Below are 12,405 nucleotides of genomic sequence, written 5' to 3'. Positions count from 1 at the left end.
TATGAAGACCTACAACACCTTCTAGAACTAACACCAAAAAAAGATGTCCTCTTCATCATAGGGGATTGGAATGCTAAAGTAGGAAGTCAAGAAATCACCGGGATAACAGGCAGGCATGGCCTTGGTGTACAAAATGAAGCAGGACAAAAGCTAATAGAGTTTTGCCAAGAGAACATGCTGATCATAGCAAACACTCTTTTCCAACAGCACAAGAGGCGACTCTACACATGGACGTCACCAGATGGTCAATATCGAAATCAGATTGATTATGTCCTTTGCAGCCAAAGATGGAGAAGCTCCATACAGTCAGTAAAAACAAGACCTGGAGCTGACTGTGGCTCAGATCATGAGCTGCTTCTTGCAAAATTTCGGCTTAAATTGAAGAACGTAGGGAAAGCCACTAAACCTTTCAGGTATGACCTAAATCATATCCCTGATGAATATACAGTGGAGGTGAGGAATAGATTTCAGGGATTAGACCTGATAGACAGAGTGCCTGAGGAACTATGGACGGAGGTCCGTAACATTGTTCAGGAGGCAGCAACGAAATCCGTCCCAAAGAAAAAGAAATGCAAGAAAGCCAAGTGGCTGTCTGGTGAGGCTTTACAAGTAGCTCACGAAAGAAGGGAAGCGAAAAGCAAAGGAGAAAGGGGAAGATATACCCAACTGAATGCAGAGTTCCAGAGAATAGCAAGGAGAGACAAGAAGGCCTTCTTAAATGAACAATGCAAAGAAATCGAGGAAAACAACAGAATGGGAAAGACTAGAGATCTCTTCAAGAAAATTGGAGATCTCAAGGGAACGTTTTGTGCAAAGACGGGCATGATAAAGGACAAAGAAGGCAGGGACCTAACAGAAGCAGATGAGATTAAGAAGAAGTGGCAAGAATACACAGAAGAACTATACAGGAAAGATCTGAATGTCCCTGATAGCCATGATAATGCGGTCACTGAACTTGAGCCGGACATCCTCGAGAGTGAAGTCAAGTGGGCCTTAGGAAGCATTAGTAACAACAAAGCTAGCGGAGATGACAGTATTCCAGCCGAGCTATTTAAAATCCTAAAAGATGATGCTGTTAAAGTGCTGCACTCAATATGCCAACAAATCTGGAACACTCAACAGTGGCCACAAGACTGGAAAAGGTCAGTTTACATTCCAATTCCAAAGAAGGGCAACGCCAAAGAGTGTTCAAACTACCGCACAATTGCGCTCATTTCACATGCCAGCAAGGTGATGCTCAAAATCCTACAAGCTAGGCTTCAGCAGTATGCGAACCAAGAACTACCGGAAGTACAAGCTGGGTTTAGAAGAGGCAGAGGAACTAGAGATCAAATCGCCAACATTCGCTGCATCATGGAGAAAGCAAGAGAATTCCAGAAAAACGTCTATTTCTGCTTCATTGACTACGCTAAAGCCTTTGATTGTGTGGACCACAACAAACTGTGGCAAATTCTTAAAGTGATGGGAGTACCAGACCACCTTACCTGTCTCCTGAGAAACCTGTACGAGGGTCAAGAAGCAACAGTAAGAACCAGAGATGGAACAACCGATTGGTTCAAAATTGGGAAAGGAGTACGACAAGGCTGCATATTGTCACCCTGCTTATTTAACTTATATGCAGAGTACATCATGAGAAATGCCGGGTTGGATGAATCAGAGGTCGGAATTAAGATTGCCGGGAGAATTATCAACAACCTCCGATATGCAGACGATACCACCCTAATGGCAGAAAGCGAAGAGGATCTCAAGAGCCTCTTGTTGAGGGTGAAAGAGGAGAGTGCAAAAGGTGGTTTGAAACTCAACATTAAAAAAACTAAGATCATGTCATCTGGCCCTATCACTTCCTGGCATATAGAAGGGGAAGAAATGGAAGCAGTGACAGATTTTACTTTCTTGGGCTCCAAGATCACCGCAGACGGTGACTGTAGCCATGAAATTAAAAGACGCTTGCTCCTTGGGAGGAAAGCTATGGCCAACCTAGACAGCATAGTAAGAAGCAGAGACATCACCTTGCCGACAAAGGTCCGTCTAATCAAAGCTATGGTTTTCCCAGTAGTAATGTATGGCTGTGAGAGCTGGACTATAAGGAAGGCTAAGCGCCGAAGAATTGATGCTTTCGAACTGTGGTGCTGGAGAAGACTCTTACGAGTGCCCTGGACTGCAAGGAGGTCAAATCAGTCCATCCTAAAGGAAATCAACCCTGAGTGCTCATTGGAAGGACAGATAATGAAGCTGAAGCTCCAATACTTTGGCCACCTAATGCGAAGAGAAAACTCCCTGGAAAAGACCCTAATGCTGGGAAAGACTGAAGGCAAAAGGAGAAGGGGACGGCAGAGGATGAGATGGCTAGATAGCATCACGGATGCAATGAATATGAACTTGAGCACGCTCTGGGAGAGAGCGCAGGACAGGAAGGCCTGGCGTGCTATGGTCCATGGGGTCACGAAGAGTCGGACACGACTGAACGACTGAACAACAACAACAACAAAGTGCAGTAATTCAACTTCAAGTTCTAATGCCTGGTCAAATGCAACACTATTTATCTTGGCATGAATTCAGAGTGGAGTGATTAAGATACTGTAAGCAGCCATTTTCCCTCTCGAGTTACGCAGCTAATTCAACCTGCTAAGGCTCAGTGGATCTATCTATTGATGGGTTTTCTTAAATTCATTTGATTGAATCAGGTTTCTAGGAAGCGTACTTTTATTTTACTTTGTAAAGCATTCTGGATTGGATCCAAAGGTGCCCTTCTATCAACAGAAAGGGCTTGAGTTCAGTGAAGGCTTCCACAAACAGAAATGGGGGGAGCTGATTTTCACCGATTCCCCCTGCATCCCCCATACAGTCTCCCATGCTGTTCCAGAGTAGAATAGGAGTGGGAAACTTGTGGCCCTCCAGAGGCTTTAGTCTACAAATCCCATCATCCCTCACCATCGGCTGGAGTTGCCCATCACTGCAGTAGAACATAATGAGGAAGCTGCCACTGGCTTTTACTTGACTTTCTCAAAAGCGGTTTAAAAGAGAGAAGTGAAACACTGAGACCTCTCCTACTTCCTGAAAGCTATGTGACAAAATAGGCGTTGAAATATTTATCAGCATTCAGAAAGAACTAGGAAATGCTAGGATAATTTCCTATTCCCCCTTTCCTGAAAATGATTATTATTTACTACAATATCAATAATCAGCCCTGAGAAGTAACAACATTGCTGTTCATTTTGGGAAACTTTTTTCCCAATCAGTTAAGCTTAATGCCACAATAGATATTTCTGTTCTCTAAAAAGGGATGTCTTCTGAGAGATTTATCACTGCATTCCTTTCCAAACCTGGAAAACACGCCCAAAATGCCGAAATGGGGGTGAGGGTAATCATAAATAATGTACCCATTCAAAAGCCAACAAATCTGATATGAATTGTTTGCATATTGTATCCTATTCTAAACGCTACTTGGCCCAAATGCTGTGACAGAAACAAGCTTTGCTGGGTTTTTCTGAACAACTGAAATAGTATAACAAAGGTTTAGAGGAGAAAATCTTACAATTTCTTCAGTAATGAGATAGGTCCTTTCTACTTCAATGTTGTAGAAACACTGACTTAAACACTCTACACTGTTTTCACACACGAATATACTTACTGGTGAACACCAAGCACTTCCCAGTCCTTTCCAACACCTTGAGGAGCTGCTAAGTTATGAAGAGTGTCTGGACAAACTTCAACAAGTTTGCAAAGAAGTGACCAGCCCACCTTAAAAACAAAAAAACACAGCTTCTTAAAGAACTCAAGGCCTCTTATGCCCAACCCTAAGACCTTCCAGCTAGTAAGTGCTTGAGATGAGTCATACCAGTTAGTTCAACTTCCCAACACATGCTATTACACTATTCATAACGATGTGCTAGCCTACATGTTTTGAACTAGGTTATCAATTTGAGTTTTCTTGATTTATGTCTCCGTAAATATGACTTACACACATCCACACATTCATATAGATATTTACCTAAACAAACGCGCATTTGAAGACTTTCTCCTGTAGCACAATCTGGATGTTTTCATTCTGCCTTTGCATTTTTGTTTAGATAGACAGCCAAAGAATCAGCATGCAAGGCCCATTCAGTCATATGATGTCTTGGAGACTGAATGTATAGGGGTTTCCCAACATTATTCAATCTTTTATAACAGAGGCGTCAGCATGGTAGCTTACTGATGATATAGGTCAAAGATAGAAGGGAGACATTGTGGACTCACAGTCTATTCATGCACTACCAGAGCACTGTGAGTCCAGACAATGTGCAAGCAATTCCCACACCAGTCCAGCTCAACAAATATCCATTTAAATGGCAAAGCACATGCAAGTCACCATCAATTGTGAATGGCCCACATTAAAATGGCCGAGTCTCTCCACAAAAAAATATGAAAGCAGTAATCTGGAAAGGATCTAGCCACTTCCCAAGTTTATGGCAGAGAAGTCTGCTTATTTATGCATGTGCCCAACTCCCAACTAACTGTAGTATGAATTCATTTCTCCATTTCAAATTGGGTACTTTCTGTACCCAGATTCACAAAGAAAAATATGAACTGGCCCTAAAATATATCTCAAAACCCCTCATTTACATGAAGGTGTGGATGGGGAACCTGTGGCCCTCTGGATGTTGCTGGACTATAATGCCCATCAGTTCCAGTCAGCATGGACAATGGCCAGGGATAACAGGAATTGTAGTCCACCAACATCTGGAAGGCCAGTTTCCACACCCATAAGCATTAAGACAGTCAAAGCAATATGGATGACATTCTTCTTCCTTCTATCAATTTCAAAAGATAAAATACACTATCGCTAAAAGGTGAAACTTTAGTTTTCACTTCCTATTCATTTCTGGGAGTGGCTGTTTTGGATTTTTGAAAACTACACTCCAATATAAATATAAGCTAACTGGACACAAAATATGACATTGGCCCACTTTTTCTGTATTGCTATGTTGATCCTATGCTCTGCGGCGGCAGCATCAGAAGCTTTGCTGCTAGCTCTGGCTTCAGAAGAACAGGCTGAGCGTTGAAGATTGAGCTACTAGCACTGTGGCATTAGAGCCCTTGTGCGTCTCAAGAGTGCTGCTTTGGAGCATGGCGGGGGTGTAAAGTGACTGTGAAGGCTGCCAGAAATGCCTTGTGCTAAAACTGAAGGGGCCTCAAGGCAGCCCTGTTCCCCTAGTGACAACACAACTTAGGGCCAGTTTATAAAAACAGCAGAATCAACTGGTAAAATTTCCCCTGGAATCTACCACTTCAGAGTGCAGGTGGGTTGTTTTGCATGTTTGCATGTTTTGCCACAAAAAGTAAATTCCTGTACATAAAAACTAGGTCAGATAAATGATTTAGTCTAGCCTTCTCCTTGACATACTATTTTTATGCATGTTATTTTCATCAGTGTAACAGTTAAACATTTCCTGGCCCATCTTCCTTCAGACTCCTCCCGTCACATTCTGAAAGAAAAGCTTTATGATTTTAGAAACAGAAAGCCACAGCTAGGGGCTTGAACGGGGGTTTAAACACATGAATGCCAGAACTGCCTTATGTAGGCTGCTCCTTTGACTTTATGGCACATGCTTTCTGCAGCAATTAAGCCAAGCATAGGACTGAGATGTTCATTAGCTCAGATGAAAAAGCCAGTGCAAAGAATACATATTATCAACTCACCCAAATGCTCAGGCCCGTTTGCTATGCAGAAAGATCAAAGCCCAAGCAGTAATTTTTAAATAGTAGGAAAAGTTTTGTTTCTAACTGAAATAAGGTGACCTAACACATGAATAGAGAGATTTTCACAGGCACAAAAAGAACAGGAAGTACACCCACAGAGCTATGGATAGGACAAAGTGGATGCTGGATGCCTACTACTTTGTTCCTGTCTGAAAAACCTCTACATACTCACATCATTTTCATTTCAAAATTTATGGTTTGCACTCCAATAGTTTCTTGTACTTAAAATCACTGCTCGAGATGTGATATTCATTGCTCATTACACAACATGTCATGCAAACACATTCTTAAAGTAGAAACCATTTAATTCAGTTCACTGAGAGTCACCCTGGATGGAACATCAGTTAATTTCTTAACATTCAGTCTCAGACTATTTCATATGCATGTTTTCTAGCAATTTTGTTCGAAAAGACTTGTGGTTTCATAATTTTAGTCATAAATTATACATGTAAATCAAGCAATGCCAAGTAATTTTCCTCTAAATTGTGCTTTTTTTTTAAAAGTGTGCTAGTCTGTTAGAATACCAAGTGCCATTAATAAGACCTATAATTGAGTTCAGCCCCCTCCCCAAATTTGCATGGTTTGAAACTTAACCAGAGCTGGAGAGTAGTTATCTAGGTATGAGATCATTTTCTTCTGGCATTCCACCATGCTTAAGTATGCTATGGTAGTACATATTTAACAGTTAAAACTTTTTTCTGACATGGAAATAAACTGAGGGCAAAACCTTCTTCTGTTAAATTTCTGCCTGTCATGCTACTGCTAAAAGGCTCAGGAGCCCTGACAGGTAAAAAGGGGGCCATCTTACTTTGGTGGTAAGGTCAACTCCATGTACTATATGATTGTAAATATGGTTAGATTGCAATGCTCAAATAATTTATTTTTGGAGCATTCCCATTTTTGAATAACTTTTACAGCATTTACTCTGATAGGAATTATTTCAGAGCAGTCAGATTCCAGGGCTGAAGTTTAATCCCCTTTAGCAATCCAGGCTTGAGGTGAATTCAGTTCACATCTCCCACCACCACCACATACACATGCACACAAACATGGCAGCATCTTTGGATCTAGGATTTTCATTAGGGCCCCACCTGTTAATTTGTATCCTGTATTAAGCTTGGCAGTGGATACCGGCCCACAGTAAATTTGGGTTGGAGAAATTAAGTTCGTCTCCTAAAAAATGGGGGAGGGAGAGAAAGGAGGGCGGGGAAAACCCTTATAGTTATTATTTACCTGTTGCACACTTGCCACTCTCATATAAGAAACCAAAACCAGCAACAAAGGCACGTGGATATTTTTGCCACTGAATAACTTGGGACCTGAGTGGAACCAAGAAAAAGAAAAAGACCATGAAGGGGGAAGAGAAGAAAGATCTTGCCACATTACTCACAGCTCACGCATGGGACTTTAAGGAGCAGGAAAACACTGCTTACGTCAGAGGCGGGGAACCCGCGGCCCTCCAGATGCGGGTGGGCTGCAGCTCCCATCAGCCCCAACCCTGCGGGTCCAGTGGCCACGGATGATGGGACTTGTAGTCCGCCAACATCCGGGGGCCCCGCGGCTTCCCCACCGCCCCCACGGCGTCACGTCAGCGAACGTGCCAAACTTGAAATGGAAACGCCGGACTTTTACCGCTTTGCAGCGAGGCGAAGGAGAGGAGGTCTTGCAGGATTTGGACCAGGGCCTCGACCTGCTTGCCCTCCTGGACGTTCTTCAGCCGGACGATCAGCTTCTTGAGGGCGGCTTCGTGCCTCTCCTCGTCGCCCCGCTCCTCGCGGCAGCTCTTGCCCCTGCCGCTGGCCATGGCTCCCGGGCCGCCAACGGCGCCTTCCTAGGGGCGCCTGCTGTTGGGTGCTAGCCGGGCAGCTCATCCCCGCCGGGCGGGCGGGCGCTTCCTCTCTTCGCGGGCGCCGAGGGCTTGCCTCGCCTCCAGCCCCACGAGCCCCGCTAAACACGGGCAGCGCGCGCGCGCCGGAGGAGGAGGCTTCGGACTATGTCGAAGCCTCTCTCAGCCGCCCCGCCCGGCCCCGCCCGCTTCCCCTCACGACGCCAGGACTCGGGTAGAAAAAGGAGGGGCGCCATGCGGCCCAATGCCCGTAGATGGCGCCGTCGCCGTCGCCACAGGGCGCCCGGGCGGAGGGAGGCCGCAGCAGCAAGTCCGTTCAACGGCTCGGCAGCTGCGCTTCCCGAGCCTCTGGGTCGCGGAGGGGAGAGCAGCGGCCGCCGCCTCGCCTCCCGTGCAGCGGGACCGCCGAGGGAGGGACGAGCGCCTCCGTGCGAACCGGCCGGCGGCCGGGGAAAGTTGAGAACAGGCGCGCGCGCGGCGGCGCGTGCCGCGGGAAGGGCGGCCTCCCCGGGGCCTGGGCGCTGCGTGGGGGCGGCGGGCAGGGCGGCCGCAAGTCGTGACCCGGTTCGCCCATTCCCGGGAGGGGACAGCCCAGGCTTTCCGTCCCGTGGTCACGAGTGTCGCGGCTGAGGGAAAAATGGGTAAGGCCGGATGCCTCCAGCCTCAGGTTCATCAAGAGCCGCTGGTGACCGCGAGGAAAGGCGACCTAATCCGCCAGGGTAGGCTACAGGATGCCCTCCAGATAGTGTGGGCTGCAAGTTCCGTCAGCCTCAGTCATTGTGGCCAATGGGGAGTGTATGGGGGAGTGTAGTCCAAAACATTTGGAGGGCACCACCAGGTCGCCCACCCTTCAAGTGTCCCTGATCATAAAGGATATCTCGGAGACCAGATATGGCGATATTCAGAAAACGAGTAGGAGAACATTTCAGCCCACCAGGTCACTCTGTTACTGATCAGAAGGTAGCCATCCTGGAAGAAAGGAACTTCAAAGGGGAGCCCCAGTGTGAAACAGCTGGATTCCAATTTATCAAAGAGTTCAATTCTTTTCATTCGGGTCTGAAGAGAGAGAATGGTTTCCTGTCCAACTACAGATGCCGATTTAGTCAGCGGTGATAAATTAAGGTGTCACAACAAGACTCCTTATTGGTTATAAAGGATATCCCTGCCTTCTTTGACCCTGTAGTGTTTTTTTTTTTTAAAGGGCCCCATCCTTGCCTCGGTAACGTGCCCCAAATTTCCTTATCTGCTAAAGACCATTGGGGCATCCATCAAATTAACTGTGCATATGGTTGCCAGCTGGTCATGCTTTTATCCTCTTGGCTGGTTGCCAGAATTGAGGGATGCGATGCCAGGTATAATGTCATAGCTGAGCCTCCCTCTCCCTCTCTTTGCTGTTGGCATAAAGGGGGAAATGGCAATTCCTACACAGCAAAACCCTTCCCAAGTGATATGTATTTTACACTTTGATATCTCAGAGCACAAATTGTTATGGGAAGAATTATTCATTAGTCAATAAGCATTTATATCTAAAGCATTTATATCTGCTTGTGTAACCCCTTTTCATTTTTACTCTGTACATTGCACAAGACCTCTGCTGCCAGGAGCTGGGAAAGGGGGTGGATTTAGTCTTAAACGGACAATGTGTGTCCATCTCATTATTTCTTTTTACTATTCACTGTAAGATTGACATCACTAAGAACAAACAGTTCACATCAAACACACATCAGTAACAGGGGTTCTCTGCTAACAGGCCACAGCACCACTAGTCGCTACTCCATGCTTCACTGCCCACTTCCCCTGCCCTGCATGCGCACATACATGCACACACACCTCCCTGTAAAAATAAGCAGAATAGCTGTCAAGGAGTGTCATGAGTAAATGTCTGTGCTGTCTTTTTTGCCATAACAGATGTGGACAACTGGTGGCCCTCCAAATGCTTTGACCTACAACTCCCTAGGGTTGATGGGAGTTGTAGGCCAAAATATCTGCAGGGCCACAAGCTGCCCAACCTTGCCATAACAGATTCAAGGTGGCTTAGGCTGCAGTCCTATACTTACTTTCCTGGGAGTAAGCCCCATTGAACTCAATGGGACTTACTTCTGAGTAGATGTCAACCCTATGTTAGTTTATAGTTTAGTCGCTTGGGGTGGAGTCCTCACTGAGAGGGAGAGCTAAGAGAGAAAGAAGAGCTTGTTCTGCTGGGACGCTAAATGCTGGAGAACTGCTTAATAATTATGACCTCTTCGCCTTGTGTACGGTAAACTGAACTGATATTTGGGTATTGCAGAATTGTAAGGGGATAGGGAATCATTTTTGTATTTCTGATATTTGTTATATTTATATTGTTATTACAGGGCTAATACCTTGAACTACAATTTATAAGCTGCAGAGTGTGAATTGTCCCGTGATCTGGATTTAAAGTATCTACAAGGGGACAACAGACGTGTCCACCATCTTGTGGAACCAGAGACACATTAGGACTGGCTTAGTGCAAAGTTGCAAGCAAGAATTCCATAATTTTGTTTGGACTCAGAAAGACTGTTGCATTTATTTGTATTGGGCAATTGTTGTATGTTTATATCACTTTAGTTCTTACTAAGACATGCTTGTCCAGTTATATCTTTGCATGTTGTATTCTAATTAAGCCCTATAGAACCCACATAAGTAGAGGTTATATACACATACAGGATTGCAATGTTAACCGTTTATATATTATCAGTGACTGCAACTGACACTGTTGGAACACCTTGCCCTGTGGAAGATGGGTTGGCCCCATTTTAGGTTATCGTTTGCCAGTTAGTGAAGATATTTTTTATTTCAGCTGACTTTTTCTTGCTAATTAGCTGATATTTTATTTTGAGGTTGCACTTTACCTTGGTCCCCGCCCCTGTGGTATTTTTATTGAATGTATTGTTTTATATGATATTATGATTTTAAATAGTTTCAAAGTGTCTTGTCGCACCATAAGGACTAACAAATTTATTATGGCAAAAGCTTTCACAGACTATGGTCCACTTCATCAGATGCTATAGTCCATTAAAGCTTATGCCTTAATAAATGTGTTAGTTTTTAGGGTGACTCAAGACTCTCTGCTGTTTTTGTGGAAACAGACTAACACAGCTAGGGTGTGTTTCCACACTGTCGCCTTCACTTCTTTTCTAACTTTATTGTGCTGTTTCCCCAAGTGCATTTTCTCGCTTGCGTATTTCCATGTCCCAAAAGGACCCAGTCTATCATTGTTGTACTCTGGTGGGCTGCACTGTTTCCACAGAGCCCTAAACGTGTTATTCTCTGGATGGCTGGGTAGAGCCTTTTTGGGGTGGGGTGGGTCTACTTACCCCGTCTGTTTTCCCGCCTCCTCCTGTTTCCGATTCCCCCCCTCCCTCGCCCCCTCTGCCCTGCTGAAGTTTCTTGCTCTGGCCAGTCTCCTCCTTGCCTTCCCAGCCCTTTTGACCTTCCTTATTGCCCCTAACACGGAGATTAAAACCACAATTGTATATTAACAAAGGGGCAAAAAATCAAAGCACTGTGTCTGGAGTATCCCTCACCCCAACATTCCTTGTTGCCCCTGAAACAGGGATTTAAAGCGCAATTGTGCATTAATGAAGTGGCGAAAAATCAAAGCACTGTGTCTGGAGCATCCAGCACCCCTTTAAACTTTCTTACCCCTAAAATGGGTGCTTATGTGTGCATCTTTTCATCTCTGCCGGACTGCTCCCTCCAGGATCATCTCCCCCCTCTCCTTCACACAACTTCAGTGGTCCTGCCCCCACCCCCTGTGTTTCCAGGACAACAGAAGGAAAAGCTAATGGAGGAGTACGGGATTTTTAAAAAGGCTTTCCCCTTCTCACCTGCTTTCTCCTTTCCCCTGAAAGTCCAGATGCATCTGCATTTCAGGAGCAAGCCTCATTGAGCACAATGGGAGCTACTTCTGAGTAGACACGCATATGCTTGTGCTCGGGAAGGGAAGGGGAGAACACAAAGAGAAACTAGCCCCCATTTTAACCCAGAGGACCTCATTGACCACAATGGGAGTTACTTCTGACAAGACAGTAATGGGTTTGTTGTGGGAAAGAGAGTGAAACCAGCCCCCATTTTGATGCACAGGATCTCTTTGGAAGCTGTGAAGGAGTTACGTCCTAAGGCAATGGACCAAAGCCTCCAGATTGTGCTTAATAGCGTTTAAGGAACTGGGCTTAAAAGTGTGCCATTTCAATTGAGGGGGAATCTCTGTCAGTTCTGATGTAGGCATTCAAAGGCAAACCTCATTCAGCACCATGAGAGTTACTTCTGAGAAGACACTAATGGATTTGTTGTAGGAAAGAGAGTAGTAAAGACAAAGACGGAATCCAGCCCCCATTGGAGCCCACCAGATAGCTATAACGAAGTTGCCAAGTCCTTCCATCCCTTGCTTGGTCGGTTAAGCAATTGTGCTTTAATGTGTGCCATTTCAATTGAAGGGGAATCTCAGCTTCATCCACAGCAATGGGAGTTACTTCTGTTGTTGTTGTTGTTCAGTCGTTCAGTCGTGTCCGACTCTTCGTGACCCCATGGACCATAGCACGCCAGGCCTTCCTGTCCTGCGCTCTCTCCCGGAGCGTGCTCAAGTTCATATTCATTGCATCCGTGATGCTATCTAGCCATCTCATCCTCTGCCGTCCCCTTCTCCTTTTGTCTTCAGTCTTTCCCAGCATCAGGGTCTTTTCCAGGGAGTTTTCTCTTCGCATTAGGTGGCCAAAGTATTGGAGCTTCAGCTTCATTATCTGTCCTTCCAATGAGCACTCAGGGTTGATTTCCTTTAGGATGGACTGATTTGA

General features: G+C 45.3%; 1 protein-coding gene across 3 annotated transcripts in view; it reads right to left on the bottom strand.

Moving 5' to 3' along the window:
• LRRK2 (leucine rich repeat kinase 2) overlaps nt 1–7,787 on the bottom strand; it is a 124,311-nt gene extending 116,524 nt beyond the window's left edge. For 2 of the 3 annotated variants that reach the window (XM_084811012.1, XM_084811013.1), the window contains exons 1-3: nt 7,375–7,787; nt 6,976–7,061; nt 3,632–3,741 (exon numbers count right to left, since the gene is read on the bottom strand). In XM_084811012.1, coding sequence (XP_084667138.1) covers nt 3,632–3,741; nt 6,976–7,061; nt 7,375–7,546 — 368 coding nt within the window. In that variant the 5' untranslated portion in view covers nt 7,547–7,787. Of the gene's footprint in view, nt 1–3,631; nt 3,742–6,833; nt 6,916–6,975; nt 7,062–7,374 lie in introns of those variants that run through there. The other variant, XM_084811014.1, reaches the window with a different exon arrangement.
• Nucleotides 7,788–12,405: the final 4,618 nt, after the last annotated feature.

The sequence above is a fragment of the Heloderma suspectum genome, chromosome 7, assembly GCF_057233095.1.
Source record: "Heloderma suspectum isolate Gila_16-S chromosome 7, 16-S_ref, whole genome shotgun sequence".
Classification (NCBI taxonomy): Eukaryota; Metazoa; Chordata; class Lepidosauria; order Squamata; family Helodermatidae; genus Heloderma; species Heloderma suspectum.
Note: the sequence above shows the minus strand (reverse complement) of the source record. Positions and strands in the feature narration are given on the sequence as shown.